Raw genomic sequence first — 24,583 nt, 5'->3', positions numbered from 1 at the left:
GAGTGACTCACCGCTGCCCCTCAGCTCCTGCACTCTTCCTCTGAGGAACTCCAGCCTCATGACTGTTACACGTACTCCTTCACCTTCACATTAGGAAGCTGTTTTTTGGACACACTGAATAAATCTAAGCCCAAAAACCGAAAAGGAACTCAAAATTAAAGGAATGGTTTCCTTAAAAACATGTTTATCCAGTTTTTTATCCAGATTTTTTTAGGAGTGCATGAGAAGAAAGACTCAAAAATGACTCACATAGGCTTCCACTGGGCATAGAACAGGACAGTAGATTTTAAAAACTTTTACTATATACTATACTCCCCTATTGCAGCAACAATATACATTATATACTTTCTCTCAGAAATAGAATAAATCTAATCCTTAAGACTTAAAATGAACTATAATGGAGAATCACAATAAAAGGAACAGTCAAATGATTTCCTCATCTTTCAGAATTTTTTTAAAACTGTAAATGTGAACGCCCTTTGGCTTCCTCAGTGTTTACAACAAGACAATGTACCTAAAAGGAACTGCAATAGAGAATCACAATGAAAGGAATTCTCTAATTGTTTGACTGTGTTATACATAGGGACCTCAGGATTTCATCCATGCTGAACAGAAGTTGCTTGAGTTATCATCTGTTGAGACCTTGATGTCAGAATTTCTACTGATTTCTCACTGCTGAACTTCTTAATCAAAAGACAGTAAATGCCCAGCCCTCTCGTTAAAGGCTGTGAGATGTTTGGTGCCCTTTGCTACTACCTACCTTTGTAAGAAAGGCTTTTCAGCTTTCACCACAAAGTACCATAACAAAATGGTTTCTGAGCCAGATCTGTGTTTGAACATGTTTGGTACATGATCTAAAAAGTTCTCGTACTTCGATTTAAAATAGGTGTCTTGTTTTAAAGTCATTTAGATTTTTTTCCCTCTTTCCTCTTTCAATCATTGATCCTAAATCAAGGTCAAGGCTTCTGTTCAGCATTTTGTACTATACATACCCAAGGCATCGTATGATGTTAATTACTTGCAGTACTCCTGTCTGAAAGGTCATCTTCTTATGTTTCTTCACTAATTGATTCAAGTTTCTCTTTCATTTGTCACCTGTCTACATATTACTGCTGTCACAACCAATTTCCATATCTCCAAAAGGCAGACCCATTACACCTTTCATGATGGTGCAGAATTACTTACAATGAAGTTTTTTTCCCTTCTCCTGTAAAATTACATATTTGGAGATATGAAGTTGTGATTCCACAGCGATGATGTGCTATGTACCATTTCCAAGATAGTATGACATAGTGTATGTCAGTTATGTAAGGGAAAATGTCTTATTATTCAAAATGATCTACAGAACCATCCAGTCCCTAAAATCTGTCTCTAGAACAGTATCACAACATCATTGCACTGATCCTAATGGAAACCATGATGCTCATTTTCTACTTTTAGCATGATCAACTGGAAAGCTTGACTTCTAGAAACTTAGAATAGCTCAACCATTTTTCATTAAAGTGCTGCTCTGCTATTAAAGGAGACACAACTTAAGTTGATCTGCTTTTTTAAAGTCCTTAGTTGGCCACAGTCATGCCATGCAATAAGCAAAGCTTTAGGCTAGCAGTGTTAGTATTAGTTCATGTTTGCACTCTCATAAATCACAGTTCTTCCTGTATCAGTGACTTTTCAGACTGTATGACTTAATCTACATACACACACACACACACACACACACACCTTCACCTTCTAAGCCGCTGTTCCTTCTGGGTTGCGGAGCTTATCTCAGCTGTCATTGGGCAGAAGGCAGAATACACCCTGAACAGGTCACCAGTCCATCACAGGGCAGACAGACAGACATACACATTCACTCACACCTAAGGGCAATTTAGCATATCCAATTGGCCTGACTGCATGTCTTTGGACTGTGGGAGAAAACCCACACAGACACGAGGAGAACATGCAAACTCCACACAGAAAGGACCCTGGTTGCCCAGCCAGGGAATCAAACCCAGGCCCTTCTTGCTGAGAGGTTGCCCTGACTTAATCTAGATTTATCTAAACAGTATTATACAATAAATAGTAACTGTTACTAGAATTGTATTTATTATTTTTTACAAATAAGTAAACTAAAAAGAAGAAGTTAGTGAAATTATGTTTTACAGTGCAGAGAACCCCACTGTCCTCTCAGCATCAAGCCCCAGGAATGTGCGTTTGCATCAGGAAGAAAGACCAGATCCCCTTCTGGGAGTGCGTGGAGCATTCAGTGGAAGAGCAATTGTCTTTGTCCTCTTAAACAGCTCTTTAACACTGAGTGGAGCGTGTAATGGAGCGAGGTGCTCCACTGGTGTGGAGACTGACTCATCACTTGGTATTATATAACGTTAAGCCAACCCACAGCAGGGAAGAGAGAGTTCCGCACTTGTAGTTGGGCACTGATCAGGCCAAAACAAGACTGTTTGTAAATGTGAATTAAATGAAGGAACAGTGAGTTTCTTTGCTGGTTTTATTGCTTGGTCCTTCCTCTGCCCTCAAACAGAAAGGCAAAAAGTACATTTTGTATGCAGTAGTGGAAGATGATGACACTTTGAGGTTTTTCAGGCTCAGTGTTTTCATTGCCTGTGTACACTGAACATGAGTAAAGCTCTCGCTGCTGCCAATGATGGAGAGAACACTGTGTTGTAATTTCTAAAGTCAAACAGTTTAATAAACACGTTTATCCCTGCAACTGGTCAAAGATTAAAGGTCTAGTACAAAGAGATTGTCAAAAAAATTCATGTTCATCAGTGAGATCGCAAGTTTCATCCACAGTGGTGCCACAGCCATCCGTGGCCAGGAATGCAAGAGAGCACAGAGTCCTGGGATCCTCTCTCCTCCCCTCATTCAGCTGACTTAACATAATTACCAGTTATGCTTAATTTACCTGTGAGCATTGAAAATACCATAGTTCTGTGCCTCATAGCTATATGTGATCAACTGCAGTATGCAGAAATAGTGACAGCATTTTTTCTTTTTGTTAAATGCTGGGTGATCCTGAACTTTAATAATAAGACACTGTTCATTCATGCTGTAAATTTCAGTTTATTTCACTGATGCGGTTGACAGCAACAGTGGGGAAAATTGAAGTCTAGGGGGAGCATTACATCGGTGGAATTTTCTGATGAGGCTTTATTGAAAACAAAGTAATATGAAAACATATAAACATAAGCATTCTCCTCCAAGCCTATTGAGCTGTCCAATAACATTGGGCCTCATTCACCAGTATTTTCTTCAGTTCTTCTTAAGATTTGTCTTAAATTTGTTCTTGAGAAGAGTCCTGAGGAAACATCATGGCATGTTCTTAAATCTCCAAACTGTTCGCACCTTTGTGTGTGTGCAAATTCTGTTCTTACCTAAGAACAAATCCCAAATAAGAAAAAGTGAATGAAGTTCCTTTATATGGTTGGTGAATGAGGCCCATTGTGTTAGTGGGACTTTGAAAAGATGCATTGGTGCTTTACATCTCGGAGAAAGCATGTGCTAGCCTCCTCCCTCCCAGCTCTTGTAGTATCATGTGACAGATGGAGACCTAGCTAGCAGGTTAAATTGGACATGAGTAAATTGGGAAGAAAACTGGGAAAATGCCAAAAAATAAAGATCATGCTCTAGGGATCAAGAACTGCTCAGATTTATGTAGCCTTTCTCAAATCAGTACCTCTCCATCATTACAGAGTATTACTCAATATAAAGTTACACTTGCAGCTGTGGAGGGCATGTCTGATTAAGGCAGAAGGTTTCAGTACATGAGTAAACTTTGGGATGCCCTTGTCAGACTCTAGCAGAAAGAGGAAGCTGCTGTCACCATGGCTGTATATCCGCAAAATCTTGCAACAAATGCCATAAAATAATCTGCGTGTTTTATTTTAATATTCATGCTTGCACGTTTGGATTTATGGAAACAAGTCAACTGAATTTGAACATTATTTTGTATAATTATTTTGTCTTTTAGTTGATATTTCAGTTCTTTACACTTTCCAAATGAACATTTCTACACTGCCTCTACATGTATATTGATGCATGCTTGCCATGGAAGGGTTTTATAGCCATCAAATCAAATTGCTACAGCTATGCAAAATATTAAGTAGCATTTTGGATTAATATATAACTAAAAACTAAAAAGAATGTGTAATAAAATGAAAATCAATTTATAAATAATGTAATTCCAAACTGCACAAAAGAGGCAAACGAATTACAGTATAGAGGGAAAATGCTGGGCCAGGAGCAGGGATGCGGACCACCGCTTCATAATATACTATAAACCCAAAAGGCATCGTTTTCTGACTGTAGCTCAGATTCGTCATGAATGACCTCCGAGACAAAAGTAGAGGTTATTTTATGTGTTTTGGTCTTTTAGTGTTATAACAATACCAAAACGAATCAAATCGCGATCTGTAGTTTTTCCCTTAAAGTTTGTCCGCCTTCACTTTCCGTCCACAGCTCACTCAGACACCATGAATCGCTTCAGATCAGCACGATGAACGCTTGAGCCGTTGCGGTGATCGGGGATCTGCCATCGATTGAGTGTCCGTGTTTTCGTGATTGTGCTCTGTTTTGCTCGGTAAATAAAGAGCGCGCCATGGAGGCGCAGACGGGCAGAAAAACCACCCTGTCATCCCCGTAAATCATATATTACCGCAGTTTTTTCCTCTCTGAAGCTTCATGGTCAGACTCGCTGACACAGGCGGTGGTTTTCTGCTGTGCCGGAGAGAGTTTTAGCTGATAAAGTGAGAGTGGAGGACTCTCTCTCTGTGCGCTGGGCCTGCTGCTCCTCCACGGCATCAGTATAAACTCAGCCCGTTTTTGTGTTTCCACGGCCCCGTTTCTTCTGCGTTTTTTCCTTTGGTGTTTTTAAGTAACCCACGATGGACACGGACAAGTTTAACTATGTTTACAGCTGCGACCTAGACATAAATGTTCAGCTGAAAATGTAAGTGTTTCCTCCTGAGTCATTGTTTTGATGGCAGAACTGTCTGACAGCTTGTTGAGCGAGAGGAGTAAACCGACCTGTCGGTAAAGCAGCCTGACCCCAGCCTGTGCTGATAAAAGTGTCTGTTTAACTGATTTAACAGTGTGCTAACGTTAGCTTATCTTCCAGCCCCACGGTGCATGTTCTGCTGGAGCTTTTGTGTTGAAGTTCACTAAAGCTGACTCGGTTAGCTGTCAGGGATGTGAAGGAGAGGTAAAAGAAGAAGGTTGTTTTGGGAGTCGGATGGTTTATAGAGCTAAACCTCTCATAATAATGGATTATTTTCTCAAATGATTGACCTGCTACGTCGAAATAATGACTTGTGATGACAGAATAACTATGTATGTACGTCTTTTTTAACATAGTATCTCAGAATTGTGTTGTTCAGTCTTTATGTCAAGATCGATATCTTAAGAAAATAAGTCATCATCAGAAACAGAACGAGCCTCTACCTGGCGAGGCGTCCGTGGTATTGGACCTGATGGATTATTTGTGTGGGTCATGAAGTCGAACCGATTCACAAATCCACCTGAATCACGCATTTGTTTCGTAGCATTTTGCTCTATGCCAGATGTGGGTGGTAACTAGTCGTGCCCTCAAGTTAAATTTGGATTTGTACTTTTCTGGGTTCCTTTTAAATGATACAACTTTTATGCATTTTACTTTTTACCGTGACAGTAATCTACTTTTTCATATTTTATTCATTGACATTTTTGTTCCATTTTCCCTTTTTGTGTTTAATTTCTTTCTGTTATTTTGTTCACAGCCTCTGTGCTGCTTTGCAATTGGTCTCAACTTTGACTTTGGAGCTTTCGCATCTTTCAAAAAAGAATATCAAACCAATCAGAAAGAGAAGATTAGCGTCGAAGAACTTGGAGCTTGTTTCATGTAGTACCATGTTCCACTGCAGTTCTATGAGCGGCTTGGTATCTAAGTTTTTTTTTTTTTTGTTTGTTTGTTTTTTTTTTAACCGGCACCTTCATAATTCTGCTAATTTTTTTTAAAGAAGTACTTTTATTTTAATTGAGACATTATTTTCTCCTAAGTAATTTTTACTTTAGTATGAGTTTAGCCTGCTCTGCACACCTGTGACTTTGGGCAAGCGTAATTCGGACAGCATAATGGAGTTATGCTGTCTGGAAAAACAGACGCTCAAATACAAATTCAGGGAAAGGTCCTTCTTTAGCTGCTTCACTCACAATCGCCGAGCTTCTGGTTGTAAGCTGAAGACTTCATATTTGATCACTTGTAAAATACCAAATTGTAGCCTAGTTATTTTACATTTTCCCCCTGTTAATACTTTTATTCATAATTTTCTTACTTGTTCTTTTCGCACTTTTTGTGAAACACTAAGTTACCTTTACATACAAAAAAGTGCTGTACAAATACATATTAATAATATTACTAAATGTATTGTTAATATATAATAATATTATTGATGAATCATACACAGAACTCAAGCTCATATACACAGTTCAAAAGATTTTGTTCAGTAAAAAAACAAAAACTGAATAAAATTTCCCATTGCAACTGTAAACACCATGACTCAATGAAATAAAAATCAATAGTCTGATGGATCGCATGATTTTAATGCCGCTGGTGAAATTCATTGCACTTCTGCTGCGATTGCTGAGCCTCAGGGTCCTGATAAACACTCATGCAGAGAGATATGACCGCACGTCAGTGCCTATTAAAGCCACTCAGTGTGGAAAAGAACCAGCACCCTCCCAGTTTCTTCCATGATAAGCCCTCTTACAGAGACAAGTCGTCAAATTATGGAACATGTTGGCCCTGTCTTTTCGCACCCTAAGGCCAACCCCCCACCCTATATGACCATGGGAGCGACAGATTTATTGAAGTGATAAATATGACCTCAGTACTGCTCCTCTCTAATTCTTGTTCTTGGAATTTGTTTGTCGTAGAGGGAGTTTGGAGGGCAAACGTGAGCGGAAGAGCTACAAGGCCTTGCTGGAAGACCCAATGCTGCGTTTCTCTGGCCTCTACCAGGAGAGCTGCTCTGACCTGTATGTGACCTGCCAGGTGTTTGCAGAGGGAAAGCCGCTGGCCCTGCCTGTTCGCACATCTTATAAAGCCTTCAGTACCAGATGGAAGTGAGTATAACAGCCTGCATTGTTGGATGATGTAGGGCAATGGAATGTGTGTAAGTGTAGTTTTCACTCCATCCCAAATGTGGTAAATCAGTCAAGGCATGTGGGATCTGAAGTTTGCTTCTTTAGTTTTTCACAGTCCCTAAAGAAAAATATTATGTTGCTGAAAAAAGTAGTAAGTCATCTTGAAGTCTAAAATTTGTCCATTTTTGTAAATAACTGTCATATTGTGTCACAAACCACACAAGCAAGTGTGTTTGAGGTTATTTAACAACTCAGTATGGTTTGAGGCAAGTGTGTGATAACGTGGTAGTTATACTGATGGATGTACAAAACTAGAAGAAGTAAACTTTGCACACTGAAGACATTTTGGCTGATTGGCTATGTTTATGGTAAGGGTGATTTGTTTTTATTGTTTTTTTTTTGTAATTTTGTAATTTTGATTTGTCATTGAACAAATTCCCAATTAATGTTTGTAAAGTTGTTTAATTATTCGTTTAAAAGATTATATTATGTGGCTTTGAAAAAAAAATGAAAAGTTGAATTAGCATAATCAATACATAAACATTGTTACATGCTGTAAATTAATTTAGTCCACATTTACAATCAGGTCCTAGGCCTGTTGCACACATGCTTTGATGCATATTGTGCACGGCGTAGAGTGAGTTCTACAGAGATCCTTTCTCCAAATATAAAAATAGTCAAATTAGTTACTTTTGTTAATAAAATACAATTCATAAAAGAGCATGATACATTAGTTTACACTCAACAGTAGAGGAAGTAGTCTACGCACCTCATGATGAAGTTTCAATCCAGGGTGTTTATAGATGTGATTATGAAACACTTCTTATGCACATCCATTTGTAAATTTTAAAGCCAAAATTAGGAATTTGTAGCCTTTGTGAATGCTATAACCCTAGGATTTCTAACCTTTTGTTGTTTATGAACACAAATGACCACAAAAGCTTCTGTGGCCCACAAGTTTAACCAACTTCTTCTCACTCACCAAATGAGATGGCTGATACTGTTTGGAAGCTGCCCAGTGCTGGATAACAAAATAACATTTGATTAAATGTCTATTTAACATTTTTTTTTTTTTATATATTAACCAGTGCTCAGGGACCCCCAGACAAGCCATATTTTTAGTATCTGAAGTTGGGCTGGAGCAAAAATGTGAAATTTTTTTTAATTAGCTCTCATTGTTTTTGAGGGAGCTCTCACCATGTGGGACCAGTTTGAGAATCGCTGCACTAATGCATCTAATCCAGCCTATCAGTGAAGTTAATTAGCTGCAGCTGGTGTAGCAGACTGTAGTTGGAACATCACTCTCCAGGACCAGTGCTGGTGACCTCTGCGATGGGTGGATGAAAAGATTGATTGCTTGCTTGATTGACTGAAACTTGTTTGTGTTTGTAGCTGGAATGAATGGCTGAGGTTGCCAGTAAAGTATCCTGACCTCCCTCAGAGTGCCCAGGTAGCTCTCACAGTGTGGGACGTTTATGGACCAGGCCGTGCTACACCTGTAGGAGGCACTACTGTAACCCTTTTTGGAAAATATGGGTGAGTCTGTTATGCAGACATATTTTGTAGCCTCCAGTGTTTTACTGTGAATGTGATCTGTGCTGGAGTTATGGAGATTTCTACTAGGGGTGTAAATCTTTGCCTTTTATTTTTCAGTATGAAACAGTTTTGTACAATATGAAATATAAATATGAAATGTCAGATTTTACAATAATTAATTTCAGTTAATTTGTTTTGCTGTTATTCAGAATTATTATTGAAAAAATACACTTAATGCAAAGACAAGTGGAATGGATACTGCAAACAATACACCGAAGCTTTTTAAAAGAGATTTTAAATTCTCTCAGATTTTATTTTGTTCAGAAATGAAAAAATGATATCTATGCAGCTACAGTTTTTTTTAAACCCCTTATTTACACTCTTGTGCACTATAATGATTTGTGTTTTTTCCCCTGCTTTTCTGTCTGTGCCCCCCCCCCCTTATCCCTCTCTCCCTCCCCCACCATAACCCCTATCCCCTGTCCTTATCGCTCTCCCCCTCCACTCTTCCTTTCAGAATGTTCCGGCAGGGCATGCATGATCTGAAGGTGTGGCCGGGAGTGGAGGGTGATGGTGGAGAGCCCACATGCACGCCAGGCAGAACCAGCAGCACTCTGGCCGAGGATCAGATGGGTAGACTGGCTAAGGTTAGAGCAAGAGTGCATATACGTATGCAGTGGTATGAAAAGTTTAGGCGCCCCTGGTCTTTTGCTGATTTTTCTAAGTGAAAGTAAGTTAACACATCCTCTATAAAGAACACACCTCTGCACATTTTAATGTACATATAGAATAGTATTTAACATTATTGGGAATAAAAATAAAACCCAAAATGTGGCCTGTGCAAAAGTTATGGTACGTTTTATGTTGTATTTTTTGCAGGATGACAGTGCCTGCAGTGTATATAGAATTTTGTTTAACTTTGTTCCCTGTAGAGGATGTGTTAACTAATTTTTACTCAAAAAATCAACAAAACATTGGCCAGGGGTTGTCAGACCTTTGCATACAACTGTAAGCATTAATTTTGTGTCCATTTTTGAGTTCCACTTTTATGTTATCATGTTCTGGATGGATTGTGAACTGGACTGTGCACAGTCTTTTTACATAGTGAGTGTGTCTGTGCAGAGTGCTGGAAAGAGATGAGACTCCTGTGAGAATGTGTGTTTGTGAGATGTAAAAGGATATGCTATAACTGCTGTCTGTTCCAGGGTCCAGACCTGGAGCTACTTAGTGATGTGAGTATAACAGTAAACGCAGGACAGGAACGCTAAATGTGTGAATGTGTGTGTGCGTGTGTGTTTGAATGAATGTGAACCTGTCTGTTTAAGGGTTTATGAGCGTTTTCTCATTAATGTTCTGCCCACATAAGAGTATGCAAGGAGGACACTGCAGTCAGTGCCTTTATTTTTGCTCTTTTCTGTGGAAGAATTGCTTGCGGAGAGTATTGTGACCCAACTGATTTCTCTGTTGGAATGCGTTCCTCGTTTGTGTGATCACATTGTGTAAATTAAATTAAGTTAGCCAAGTGTCTGAAGTGGAGCTTGCAGCATGTAACATGTCACCTTTGGACCAAAACCACATGCAGTCTGAAGGTGATGCTTTTTGCACTTAGGACAAAAGGTGGGCAGTATGATGGTATGTTATTGCAAATGTGATGAATTATGTCACAGTGCACTTTAATGAATATGTAATTATTATTGTCAGTATTTAGAACACTGAATGTCTGCATGTATAATAAAAAAGACTAGGATTTATATTTAGACTAAGGATGCACTGATATGGAAATTCTGAGCCTATGCCATTATAATATTTTTTTATGTACGTAAACATGTACATTTCTTAGTTTTTTTTTTTTTCCAAACATTGACTTAATGAAATAAATTGAACTCATGGTCTTTTTTTTTTTAGTGGGGCAGTGCAGATTTGCTGGTGCATTTTGGCTGTTCCAACCTCAGAAAAATTAAATATGCATTTATTATTTATTTTACATGTTGTGCGTCGTGAAAATACCTTCAAGTATCACAATTTTATATTTTTGCCTTATCGCCCACCCTTTTATTAGACTCTTGGTGTTCTTTAATGGATGTTAAACCTTACTAACCATGCTCCAATAAGAGAGATATGAGTTGTCTGGTTGTTGTACTGACCACCCATGGAGTAATTTGATTGGCTAATTAGTGTAAATGTGTGTGTTGAGCTGTTTGTGGCTGACATACTCATGTGCTCTGATTGGCTGACGGTTTGTTTTGTACACAGCATGACGTGCTTCTGCCACTATTACATTTTCTTCTTTGTCCAAACTCAGACACACATTCTTTCCCTGTCCCTCCCTCTTTCTGTATTTCTCTCCCTCTCTCTCTTTCTAGCTGACAAAGGCTCATCGTCAGGGGCACATGGTGAAGGTAGACTGGCTGGACCGATTGACCTTCAGAGAGATTGAGATGATTAATGAGGTGAGGTGTTCAGGAGTTATGAAAACAATGACCTCTTAAGGTTTAAGGGTTTAAGCTTGAAGAGCCAGTTTTTTGGACAATGTGAAGCTCTAGTGATATGTGATTATCCAAAACTGTTGTATGGAGTATCATATGTATCATGTGTAAATGTGTCTTTTTACAGAGTGAGAAACGCAGTTCCAACTTCATGTACCTCATGGTGGAATTTCCCCGAGTCAAGAGTGGAGAGAGAGAATACAGCATTGTTTACTATGAAAAGGTATGTAGGTTTTGGAAAGGTATAATGGCCACCACAGAGCCTAAAACTGGAATCTAAGGTCCAAAATCGGAGATCTGATGGCCCTAGTTAAACATATGTTGGTGTCATGCAGGCAAATACTACCAAACTTTACACTAGGCACAATGCAGTCAGACAAGTACCGTTCCCCTGGCAACTGCCAAACCCAGACTCGTCCATCAGATTGCTCCACAGCCCAGTGCTGAGGGACTTTTTCCTCCTCAAGCCGGTGCTTATGTCTGGCATCCTGTTCTATTGGCAGTGCTTTCTGTAGAGATACAAGCTGTGATTGTACAGTTGAACACCTGTGTCAGTAATGGGCACACTTTAAAGTAGCTGAATTCACTAATGGATACATTAGTGTACGTTTGTTGGTTTTAATTTAAGCCAAGGACCACAAAATATTTATTCAGTTTTTGTCCACTTTTAGCAGTTATTTCAAAAGTGTTTCTGAAATGTTAACTTGGCTGTCAGTTTCGTATTTATAGTTGGCAATCTCCTCTCTGCATAAGTGGAAATAACTGCCTGTTGCTAAGACGGCTGCTGAGAGAACAGACTTGCCTATAAGGACTTTGACCACAGTTTGCGTAGTAACATGTTATTGCCCTTGTTTATACAGGATGGAGATGATTCCTCCCCTTTGCTGACAAGTTCAGACATAGTTAAAGTCCCTGACCCCCAGATGTGTATGGTAAGTCTAAAAACAGCTCTTGAAAATTAGCTTTTGTGTAAATGACCAAAGGAGCTAAAAAGGGTGGTGATGTATTCAGAAGGAATTTACCAGTTAAATGCTTTTGTTGTGGCGTCTGTGCTGTAGGAGAATCTGGTGGAGAGCAAACATCACAAGCTGGCCCGAAGTCTGCGGAGTGGACCGTCTGATCATGACCTGAAGCCCAATGCTGCCACAAGAGACCAGCTCAATGTGAGTGAAAAGGAGAGATAATGAAATTAAGTCCAAGTGATTATAGTGACACACTTTAATGCAGTATTTTTGTGTTTCTGCAGATTATTGTCAGCTACCCACCCACCAAGCAACTGAGCTCCGAAGAGCAGGACCTTGTATGGAAGTTCAGATATTACCTCACAACTCAGGAAAAGGTGTGTTGGTTTTCTAGTGCCTGACTGATATATAAAACACACAGTAAAATGTGCGATATTAAGGTTTCATGGATTTATTTCATGGGCATTAATAAAACCAACTAACTGTAATAAAATAATTTATTACAGTTAGTTGGTTATAAAAGTTCTAAATATTACAGAACGTAACACATATGAAAGTAAATCGATTCCTAATAGAAACACATTGTGATTTCTTAATAACCTTGACTGTTAATGTTACTGTTTCACTTGGGTTAGCAATTAGTCTACTTGTGTTATTATAATAATTTACGAATTCAAGAAAGTTGAACTAACTCTGAAGTCTTCAACTTCTGAAATAATTTTGTGTTTTTCAGGCTCTGACTAAGTTCCTGAAGTGTGTGAACTGGGCGTTGCCACAGGAAGCGAAGCAGGCTTTGGAACTGTTGGGAAAGTGGAGGCCCATGGATGTGGAGGACTCTCTAGAGTTACTCTCGTCCCAATTCACCAACCCCACCGTGAGACGCTATGCTGTGGCCCGTCTGCAGCAGGCTGATGATGAGGTGAATGTACTGAAGTAGTAGACTGTGCTGTGAAAGAGTACTGACTGTGCACACTACTTTGTACTATGAAAGAATCCAGACTGTATTATGAGAGAGTACAGGCTAAGTTATGGTATGAGAGAGTACTGATTGTGCTATTACAGAGTCCAAACATACAGTTATTGTTAATAGCACAATTAACATTAACTGATTCTCTCCATTTGTAGGATCTGTTGATGTACCTTCTGCAGCTGGTTCAGGCCCTGAAGTATGAGAACTTTAATGATATCCAGGGTGGTCTGGAGCCTGGCAGTAAGCGGGACAGTCAGGGAGGCCTCAGTGAGAGCTCAACTGTGGGTGATTCGGACAGGTGAGACACTAAAACAGCACAATAAGGGAGTACAGCTGTCACCTGTAGATTAGGATTGTGTCATCTGTATTTCCAGTGTGGATTAAAAATAGCATTATGACTATTTTTTTGTCACAAGAATGATTCGCAACTTTATTAATTGAATAACTAAAAACTTTAAAACCAGTATTAAAGTGTTAAAACAATAAAAAAATCAGCGTAAAAACTGCATAATTCTTCTTTCCTTTGCCCCAAATGTAGTTGATGAATGTCTGAAATTTACTTTAGTTTTGAACCAAAAGCACAACTGATGTCATAAAATGTTTGTCTGCATGTTTCATATATTTCCACCAGAGAAGTCTCCAAATGCCCAAAATTGACTTGTTTTTAGCTATGTGGCATAGTATGGTCCATTTTTATAACTAACTGGTGTTATGTGGATGACTGTAAAGTGGCATTACTTGTTAGTTCTTGTAGCTCCAATGCAAAACTAAAGAAGCAACTTCAGACACAAGACACGTCTTGGTCGATTGACTACAATTGGGATAAGAGGAAGATTGTGTACATTTAGATTTTTGTCTGAACCATCAATTTAAGGGCTTTTAAATGGCAGGAAAAAGGAAATAAACAGTAAAACCAAAGAACATTTGAGATTGATGCTGTGTTAATGAGATTATGCTGGAACAGTTCTCCGATGGCTTCGGCTGCCATGACGACTCCCAACACGCAGAAGGGCAAAGAGGGTGCAGATGGAGAGAATCTGGAGGTAAGAGAGCAGGTCTTTAGAGAAAGAGGAGGAAGATGACTATGATGGTGACATTGATGGTGTTTAACTGTGTGTTCATGATATGTCTTCTGCAGCAGGATCTGTGTACCTTCCTTATATCACGTGCTTGCAAGAACTCAACATTAGCCAACTACTTGTACTGGTAAATATGCATTCAGAAATAAATCCATTTTAGAATATGCATTTACAAATGAAACTGAAGTGTTTTTACTGCCTTTATAAAGTGTGTGTGTGTGTGTGTGTGTGTGTGTGTGTGTGTGTGTGTGTGTGTGTGTGTGTGTGTGTGTGTGTGATTATTAAAGGTATGTGATAGTGGAGTGTGAAGACCAGGACACACAGCAAAGAGACCCAAAAACTCATGACATGTATCTGAATGTGATGAGGAGATTCAGCCAAGCTCTACTTAAAGTAACTTATGCACATATAAACACTGTCTTTATGTTGTCTGTATTCACTCTCATCAACTCATGTTTACACATATTTAATGGGAGCAGTGAAATGCAACAGTTTGTGCACCCGTGGTTAACTTGCATGTTTTGTGGATTTTCTAAGTAAAAATAAGTTAACACATCCTTTACAGAGAACACACTTCTGCACATGTTTAATAACTTTATTTGCTGAATTTAATATACTGGGGTGAGTGAAACAAAATGTGGCCTGTTAGATTTTTTTCCAGTATATTACACTAAGCAGGTAAGTAGAAATTATACATTGCATAACCTGTGCAGAAAAATTACATATTTAAGTTTGTTCCCTGAAGAGGATGTATTAATTTATTTTCACTTTTGGGGAAGTTCAAAGTTTTACAAAAATGTTTTTTAAGATTCTGCTTCCTGGCAGTTGATATCAGAATTTGTCAGATACACATAAGAACAAAACACATGTAATCAGTATTACTGTATCCACTAGCAGCGGAAGCACTGATGACTCAGAGTGATTTTTCAAGTGTTTCGAAACCTCTGCTTGGAACACGAGTTACAAAAGAGTCAGGACATTCAAGATAGTCTCACTCATTTCTACAATCACTAATTGATTTCAAACTGTGGAGCAGTACTGTATGTCATATAAAGCACCTATATGTGAATGATCATTGTGGGAACAAACTAGGTTACCCCAGATTTATTAAATCACATTTGTTTTTTCCCTTTTAAGAATTTTAGAAGTTGATGTAATGATATTTGTCTGTCTTTTCTCAGGGGGATAAGAATGTGAGGGTGATGCGCTCTCTGTTGGCAGCGCAGCAGACATTTGTAGACAGACTTGTGCAGCTCATGAAGGCTGTTCAGAGAGAAAGCGGCAATCGCAAGAAAAAGGTAGACCTTGCACAATCACATAAAAACTTCACAGTATTACTGAATATCAGGCAATTAAAATGTCTGATCTTTGTAGGCAAACTAAAGAAAAATATGATAATCCTACAGTGTCAGAATAAACAAAATCATAAGTTTGTAGAGGTATATCTAATTGTTTTTAAGTACCGAGCATAAGACTGAGCATAAGATTAAGGTTAATACATATGGGACTTTTATTATTATTATTATTATTATTATTACAACATGCTTACATACATAGTGTTATATTATACATATAAGACATACATTCATGTACAAAAGTTTGAACAAACCTGGCCAAATTACATGTTTTGTTAATTTTCTAAGTAAAACCACATTAAAATATCTTTCTAATTGTAATTTTGCATTTAACATACTGGGAGAAAATACATACAAAATATAAAATGGATGTTACTCCACCAATGTTACTCTGGCAGACGGAGAGGTTGCAGGCTCTGTTGGCTGATAATGAGAAAGTGAATCTCTCTGAGATTGAGCCCATTCCTCTCCCACTGGAGCCTCAGGTTCGGATCAGAGGAATCATACCTGAAACTGCCACACTCTTCAAGGTACAGTGTGATCATATTAATTCATACCCCTTTTTCTTTCTGTTTACCACACCACCTTTTCATTCGTACAGTCTGATTTGTCCTGCTGCTGCTAAGAACGAGCAAACTTTACAGTGTGTTCCAACCATTTTATTAATGAGCTCAGGGTAGAAAAAAGGGCATCTTTTAAAAAATGATGAAAATGTCTTTATTGCAATAAAAATCCGTAAAGAAATATGTGAAAAGCACTCCGGATTCAGCAGTCAGACTGACCCTGAACATCTCAACAGTGCCACCATATATACACATTTGAGATGAACTCGGATGAAGTCAGGAATGCTGTGGATATGGATTTAGGCTATGGATTACTTATTACTATGGCTTAAAACTTTGTTTGTTAGTTTGTTTGTTTGTTTGTTTGTTTGTTTATTTATTTAATCTTATTGAAATAACTTGTTTATTCTGCTTAATAGTAATACATACTGAGTATAAATAAGATTTAACTCTTTTGTCAGCAGTGGTTTCCATTTCCTGTCTCCCAGTCCCTTTCCCAGTTAATGAAAACCATTTGTTTTTTCCAAGTCTTTCTAGCTATGCTTGTTTACCAATTCAAGAGGTGCCACCATCACCTAGATGTTAGTTATACTTATACCCCTGATTGCAGCGGTTAAGCCCATCAGACATTTCTGATCAGAATCCACATTTTGGGTTCACTGTAATTCTTACATCTGTTTGAGCATGTGATCATATGTCCTGCTCCATTTGAAATGATTACCTGTTATCGTTAATTATTATATCTGTCTCTGTCACTCCTCTCCATCTTTCTCCCCCAGAGTGCTCTGATGCCAGCTAAGCTGATCTTTAAAGCTGAAGATGGGGAGCAATATCCTGTAATTTTTAAACATGGAGATGATCTGAGACAAGACCAGCTCATCCTGCAGATCATCTCACTGATGGATAAGGTCTGATACATTGCCACATACACACCCATACATAATCACGAACACACACATCTATTCAAATGTAGTGCCTTACACCTTTCTGCTCTTCAATTTACTTTATAGGTCTTTACATTATTATAGAAGAAATAATTATGATATGCTCATGCAAATTCTCACAAAAGGTGCTTATATCAATAGTTCATAATGCCCCCAAAATGTTTGCCCAATGTGCTGGCATTTTTCATATTTTTACCATTGGTACATATTAAAACATGGAGAGTTGAAGTGCTTTATGGTCAGTGTATGCTCTACCCATGAGTAATCTATAGCTTTAATCTTGTATATTGAAATAACTAATCCATACCACTCAATAATAGCAATGCGTTACCAAGCGCTGTGGATTGCATTAGTAAACCACTGTGCAAAAGAAGTTTTAGTTTTTTTTTTTATATATAAGATATGGGCAACATATGGGCATATAGGCACATATGGACACATTCTGTAGGTCTGTTTTCTGCAGTATGTCTTATGGGTTTTCTGTTATCCACAGCTGCTACGAAAAGAGAATCTGGACCTGAAGTTAACACCATACAAAGTGCTGGCCACCAGCACCAAACACGGTCAGTCTTGGACTTAGTCTCTTTAGTTTAACAAAAAATATTTTTTATATTCATGCATTCACTGTTTTTTTTGTGCCATTTCAGGTTTTATGCAGTTTGTTCAGTCGGTTCCTGTGGCAGAAGTTCTGGCTACTGAAGGAAACATTCAGGTAGGACACTCAAACATTTCTGTGACTGATACAGTGTAACGTGTGAGTAACTGGATGGTAGGTACATTCCACTTGCCTGGTAGTTCCTTGTAAAGTGTACTGCACAGGGTATTCCAACAATTTAAGGGTGATTCCAAATCATTGGAAGTGAAAAATATTCTGCTGAAAGGGAGCTTCAGACTGCACAGGGTGTAGTGAACAATTGTTTATCACTTCACAGGAAGCTGCAGGAAAGTTTACCCATCAGTCATTGCAGGTCTCTTCAAGATGCGTGTTCGATCGTGTAAATTAATATATTCACCCAGTTCCCTTAAATGAGATCATGTACTCAAGTGTGTAAGGGAAAATTTTATATATATATATATAATATAAAATGTGGGCTGTGCAAAGGTTATGGCTCATGTGTTTTAGATTTTCTTCTTCTTATTATTATTATTTGTTTCCAATAATTAAATTCAACAATATAATTAAAATTAAATTAAGCAAATACATAGAATTTGCACAATAAAATGTAGAGAAAATGTCTGTTTCCTGTAAAGATTAACTTATTTTCACTTAGAAAATGAATGTAATTTGATTACATATACATATATATTCATATATATTACACACACATGCACAGTGGTGCTTGAAAATTTTGTGAATCCTTTAGAATTTTCTATATTTCTGCATAAATATGACCTAAAACAAGTCCTAAACATAGTCCTAAAAGTATATAAAGAGAACCCAGTTAAATGATTGACGCAAAAATATTATACTTGGTCATTCGTTTATTGAGGAAAATGATCCAATATTACATATTTGTGAGTGGCAAAAGTATGTGAACCTTTGCTTTCAGTATCTGGTGCCACCCCAATGGGCAGCAATAACTGCAACTAAACGTTTACGGTAACTGTTGATCAGTCCTGCACACCAGCTTGGAAGAATTTTAGCCCACTCCTCTGTACAGAACAGCTTCAACTCTGAGATGTTGGTGGATTATCTCACATTAACTGCTCGCTTCAGGTCCTTCCACAGCATTTCGATGGGATTAAGGTCAGGACTTTGACTTGGCCATTCCAAAACATTAAGGTTATTCTTCTTTAACTATTCTTTGGTAGAACGACTTGTGTGCTTAGGGTCATTGTCTTTCTGCATGACCCACCTTCTCTTGAGATTCAGTTCATAGACAGATTTCCTGACATTTTCCTTTAGAATTCTCTGATATAATTCAGAACTCATTGTTCCATCAATGATGGCAAGCCGTTCTGGCCCAGATGCAGCGGAACGGGCCCAAACCATGATACTACCACCACCATTTCACAGATGGGATAAGGTTCTTATGCAGGAATGCAGTGTTTTCCTTTCTCCAAACATAACGCTTTTCATTTAAACCAAAAAGTTCTATTTTGGTCTCATCCGTCCACAAAACATTCTTCCAATAGCTTTCTGGCCACATGATCTTTAGCAAACTGCAGAAGCAATGTTCTTTTTGGAGAGCAGCAGCTTTCTCCTTGCAACCTTGCCATGCACACCATTGTTGTTCAGTGTTTTCCTGATGGTGGACTCATGAACATTAACATTAGCCAATGTGAGAGAGGCCTTCAGTTGCTTAGAAGTTACCTGGGGGTCCTTTGTGACCTCGCAGACTATCACACAGAGTGATCTTTGTTGGTCGACCACTCCTGGGGAGGGGAAACAATGGTCTTGAATTTCCTCCATTTGTACACAATCTGTCTGACTGTAGATTGGTGGAGTCCAAACTCTTTAGAGATAGTTTTATAACCTTTTCCAGCCTGATGAGCATCAACAACTCTTTTTCTGAGGTCCTCAGAAATCGCCTTTGTTTGGGCCATGATACACTTCCATAAACACGTTGTGAAGAGCAGACTTTGATAGATCCCTGTCCTTTAAATAAAGTAATATTGGATCATTTTCCTCAATAAACAAATGACCATGTATAATATTTTTTGTGTCAATTGTTTAACTGGGTTTATCTGCTTTTAGGACTTGTGAAAATCTGATGATGTTTTAGGTCATATTTATGCAGAAATAAATTCTAAAATTCTAAAGGGTTCACAAACTTTGTAATTTGATATATATATATATATATATATATATATATTTATTTTCCAAGAGAAAATACAGGAAACAGACATTTTCTCTACATTTTATTGTGAAAATTCTGTGTATTTGCTTAATGTCATTTTAATTATATTGTTATATTGTTGAATTTTATTATATTGGAAACAAATAATAATAATAAGAAAACCTAAAACACATGCGCCATAACCTTTGCACAGCCCACATTTTATGTTTCATTTTTTCCCCAATATGTTAAATTGAGTAAATAAACAGTAATGTGCATTATAACATTGACACGTTCCCTGTAAAGCCAGTACATATTTTCTATTAGAAAATAAGCTAAATGTTAAATTGGAAGCTCAAACATTTGCATCCAACTGTATAGGTTAGCCTATGTAGATTTATAGTAAATACCCTCAAACTAAAGGAGTACAAAACAAAAACTGCTTCGCTGTCCAATAACTTTCTCACTGCACTGTGAATTTTAGAAAGAAATTTTGAAAGAAATTGTGTAGTTAGAGGCTGGAAGAGTTTGTTTTAAACGGAGTAAGAATGAGAAGAGAAAGAGAATAGTTAGCTATATCAGCTGATGTTTTGCCCATTCCCGCAGAGTTTCTTCAGAAAACATGCCCCCAGTGATAAAGGACCTTATGGCATCAGCTCTGAGGTGATGGACACCTATGTCAAGAGCTGCGGTAAGCCAGACCTCTCTCACAGCCATCTGTACATTTGTCTATGAAGGAAAATGCCCATTGTGAATGACTAGATAGAAGGGTTTTCTTTTGAGCACGTTGAATTATTTATTGGTGAATATATATCATGTTGCTTTTCATGCATGTGCTTTGTGTAAATTGCAGCTGGCTACTGTGTCATCACGTATATCCTAGGAGTCGGGGACAGACACCTGGACAATCTGCTTCTTACCAAGACTGGTACAATTATTTAGGATTTCACCTTGGTAGTATACTATAATGCCAAAATGTGTATAATACAGTGCATGTGTTTGTGACTCAGCCTTTCCTCACTCCTACAGGGAAGCTGTTCCATATTGATTTTGGCTATATTCTGGGGCGGGACCCCAAACCGCTGCCTCCGCCAATGAAGCTGAGTAAGGAAATGGTGGAGGGCATGGGTGGCATGCAGAGTGAGCAGTACCAGGAATTCAGGAAACAGTGTTATACTGCTTTTCTTCATCTGCGCAGGTAACACAAACACAGGCACACTTCTGTTACTATAGTCAGAGTTCGTGCACTCCTGAAAATCCTGGAAAAGTCATGGAATACAGAAATTTGCTTTTCCAGGCCTGGAAAGGTCTTGGAAAATAAGTGCTGGAAAAATCATGGAATTTCCTGGATTTCACCCCATGCAGTTCGTCATCTCATTACATCTGAAGCACAGTCTAGATCACAAAAAAGCACCAAGACTAATGTGTGTGTGCATGGACCAGGTTTATTAACATGTTAATATGAACTCAGCTAGCTAAGCTGTAACATTCAGAATGTGCATCATTTTTTGAACAGTTTTGTTTAATATATAATAAATTAATAGGATTCTACATTGACTGTTTCAGCTATTATGTCTTAAATCATTTGTAAGGTTTAATGACTGTTTACGGCATTAACCTCTTCCAGATACTCCAACCTCATTCTCAATCTGTTCTCCCTCATGGTGGATGCCAATATTCCTGACATTGCTCTTGAGCCTGACAAGACAGTTAAAAAGGTGTGTGTGTGTTTGCATGTGGCATCTGTCCAGTGTCTTAGTTTATAATTTGTTCATAACCACTGTAAATATTTTTTTATTCAACACTAACAGCAATAAAAAGCCAGGTGTCAGCATCCAAAACTTACCTTTACATCCATTTATTAATTGCAAAAGGTTATTTATAATAAAATAATGAATAATTAATAATTCAGCATAGCAGTTATTGTTCAGATGTATATGGAAATCCAAATGCATTTCAGTATTCGTTTCATTTAACTGGGTATTCAAATAAGGCATGTATAGTTTGGAATGAAAAAGAAATGCATTTTTAGTATCTGTAGCATTGACCCAAAGAAATGTTCAAATGCTGAAACACAAGCAACTGATACTTCGTCTTATGTTATGCAAAGTGTCCCCTTCAAATATTTTGAAGTGTTAACATGGAACAAAATATTCTTGAGAGGCTGTAATATTACACCGTAATATACTGTATATTTAACGCTCAAGTTTAAGTTATGTGAGGGAAGCACTGGTGTAGATACACATGTGGCAAAGAGTTAAAAAAAATTAAGTACAGATTGTACAGTTGGAATATTAATACAAGGAATAGTTTTATATAGTATTGTGAATATTTCTTTTTCCTCCTCTTCCAGGTGCAAGATAAGTTCAGACTGGACCTGTCAGACGAGGAGGCCGTTCACTACATGCAGAGTCTAATAGATGAGAGTGTGGGAGCTCTGTTCGCTGCTGTGGTGGAACAGATACACAAATTTGCTCAGGTAAAGAAGTGCATGTGTCTTATCTGAAGAGAGCCGGTGTGTGCACACAGGTTTTTTGTTCTAACAACCACTTAGTGCAGTTCATAAAAGGAGGAGTCTTGATTTTTTTTTAGCATTTCTTGCTCTTACAAATAGCCCTTTACGCTCATTAACTCTGTCTTGTCCCAATATTTATTTGGTATTTAAAGAATGTCATTTAACAGCTGAAATTCTATTTAATTGTCTTCTGTCATTTTTATTTTGAGCAAGAAAACACTTGAATAAGAAAATACTTAATATTTGTCTCCTTTTATTACATCTATGATTAAGCCAACCTAGATGTTAACTGGTTCTAATTCCGTTTTGAACCCTCGTTCAGAATTTATTAAAGCTGTTGTGAGGCAATATCTATTATAAAAAGTTGTATATAAGTAAAATTTAACTTGAAATGAATTGTTCTCTCATGTACTCAAAAATTGCGTCTTTGATTGTGTTGAGGATTGTGCCATGTTGTCATCATTCACTCAAATTGGAAAAAACTGGCCTTTCGTCTGTTCAGCTCCTTAATCTGCTTATGCTTTACACTCTCCCCAACAGTACTGGCGCAGGTGAAAAGGTGTTCTGGTGGCTGAAACTCGGAAGTGGACAGATGATGCCATAGTAATGTAAGCAGAAGAGAACAAATGTGAGTGGAGGGACAGAAGGGTGCCAAGAACAACTCAGCTCATGTATGTGCCGTCAACTCCCCCCCCCCGGAAACACTGCGGTCTGGGCACTGATGAATTTTCTGTAAATATTATACATACTCTATGAAATTATATTGCACTGTTTATGTAAAAAAAAAAAAAAAGACTTGGTAAAATATAGATACTAACTTGGAGATTTCACAACAAAAATGTGTGTTTTTTTTTGTCTTTTGCCATTTTTACTGAATATACTTTCTAATCTGGGTTCATTCAATGACAAGACACTGAGTATTCCCACACATTCCTGACAGATAAACAATATTTAACAACTTTCTCTTTTAACCTGGGTTTAGGTACTTAGCTCATCATGAATTCTCATGCAAATGCTCATGAAATCATGGGTTTTGTGAAGAACAGCTACCCACATGAAAGATGAGCTGGTTTTTTTTCTAAGAAGGAAATCTACGTAAACCTGTAGATGCTGAAAACTAAAAAAGCTATTGCCTTAAAAAAGGTACTGTGTTACTGCTTGTTCGGGTGCACAGCTGTGGTCATGTGGTGGTCAAGCCGGTCCAGAAGGCTGGTGAGCAGTGGCACCAATCAAGGCAGAAGAGGCAACAGCATCAGACGCACAAAACGGGCAGCTATTCAGCTCGGCAAAGAAAGGAAAGAAAAACGCAGTCAGTTCTGTAAAGTGTGGCTGACCACAGATTACAATATTAACAGAGCAGCAGAGACTGTCAGGTCTAGATCTGCCAAGAAAGACTAATCACCAAAGGCTTGACTATACAAGTAAGTTTTTAGCCTAGACTTAAAAACTGAGGCTGTGTCTGATTCCTGAACATTAACAGGAAGATTATTCCAGAACTGGGGGGCTTTGTATGATAAAGCTCCCCACCCCTGATGTAACTTTATTCATTCTAGGTACCAGTAGTAAGCCAGTACCTTGTGATCTATGTAGGTGTGACGGTTCACAATAGGAGAGAAGTTCACTCAGGTACTGAGGGGCGAGTCCATTTAGAGCTTTATAGGTCAGTAAGAGAATTTTATAATCAATGCGAAATTTAACTGGTAACCAGTGCAGGGCTGATTAAAAACTGGGCTGATATGGTCAAACTTTCTGGTTCTTGTGAGGACTCTGGCTGCAGCGTTCTGGACTAACTGAAGATTGTTAAGACTTTTGCTGGGACATCCAGACAGCAGGGCATTACAGTAATCTAGCCTTGATGTAATGAATGCATGAAGTAGCTTTTCTGTGTCCTGTAGAGATAATGCATTTCTTAATTTAGCGATATTGGGAAGATGCAAGAAGGCTGTTCTAGTGATATTAGTTATATGTGTGTCGAAGGACAGATCAGCGTTTCTAGCTGCTTTTGGACCAAGAAGGAGGACTTCCGTTTTATCTGAGTTAAGTAGCAAAAAGTTACTTGACATCCAGTCTTTTATGTCTTTTATACAGTCCTCAATCTTGCTAAGTTTAATTTTTATCATCCGGTTTGCTTGATATATATATATTATATATATATATAACTGAGTGTCCTCGGCATAGCAGTGGAAAATTATACTGTGTTTACTGATAATGGTGCCTAATGGTAGCATATCTTATATATAAAGGGGGGGATTCGAGATAGGTCTATAATGTGAT

At 38.1% G+C, this 24,583-nt stretch overlaps 1 protein-coding gene across 2 annotated transcripts; it reads left to right on the top strand.

The window, feature by feature from the left end:
- The first annotated feature begins 4,538 nt into the window (after positions 1–4,538).
- pik3c3 (phosphatidylinositol 3-kinase, catalytic subunit type 3) lies at positions 4,539–23,134 on the top strand. 2 transcript variants are annotated; one of them, XM_017718779.2, is made up of 25 exons: positions 4,539–4,948; positions 6,910–7,098; positions 8,512–8,655; positions 9,173–9,302; positions 11,019–11,105; positions 11,269–11,364; positions 12,002–12,073; positions 12,200–12,304; positions 12,388–12,480; positions 12,837–13,022; positions 13,229–13,371; positions 14,038–14,116; positions 14,212–14,279; positions 14,440–14,545; positions 15,334–15,450; positions 15,906–16,037; positions 16,850–16,978; positions 17,508–17,577; positions 17,662–17,726; positions 20,401–20,485; positions 20,648–20,722; positions 20,824–20,992; positions 21,422–21,512; positions 22,148–22,273; positions 22,850–23,134. In XM_017718779.2, the coding sequence occupies exons 1-25, from the start codon at positions 4,884–4,886 to the stop codon at positions 22,862–22,864; spliced, it is 2,637 nt and encodes an 878-aa protein (XP_017574268.1). In that variant the 5' UTR covers positions 4,539–4,883; the 3' UTR covers positions 22,865–23,134. The 2 variants fall into 2 exon arrangements, with proteins under 2 accessions (XP_017574268.1, XP_037399521.1); XM_037543624.1 differs by lacking the exons at positions 4,539–4,948; positions 6,910–7,098; positions 8,512–8,655; positions 9,173–9,302 and adding an exon at positions 9,869–9,887.
- Positions 23,135–24,583: the final 1,449 nt, after the last annotated feature.

The sequence above is a fragment of the Pygocentrus nattereri genome, chromosome 2 (assembly GCF_015220715.1).
Source record: "Pygocentrus nattereri isolate fPygNat1 chromosome 2, fPygNat1.pri, whole genome shotgun sequence".
Taxonomy (NCBI): Eukaryota; Metazoa; Chordata; class Actinopteri; order Characiformes; family Serrasalmidae; genus Pygocentrus; species Pygocentrus nattereri.
This window is presented reverse-complemented; position numbering and strand designations above follow the sequence as displayed.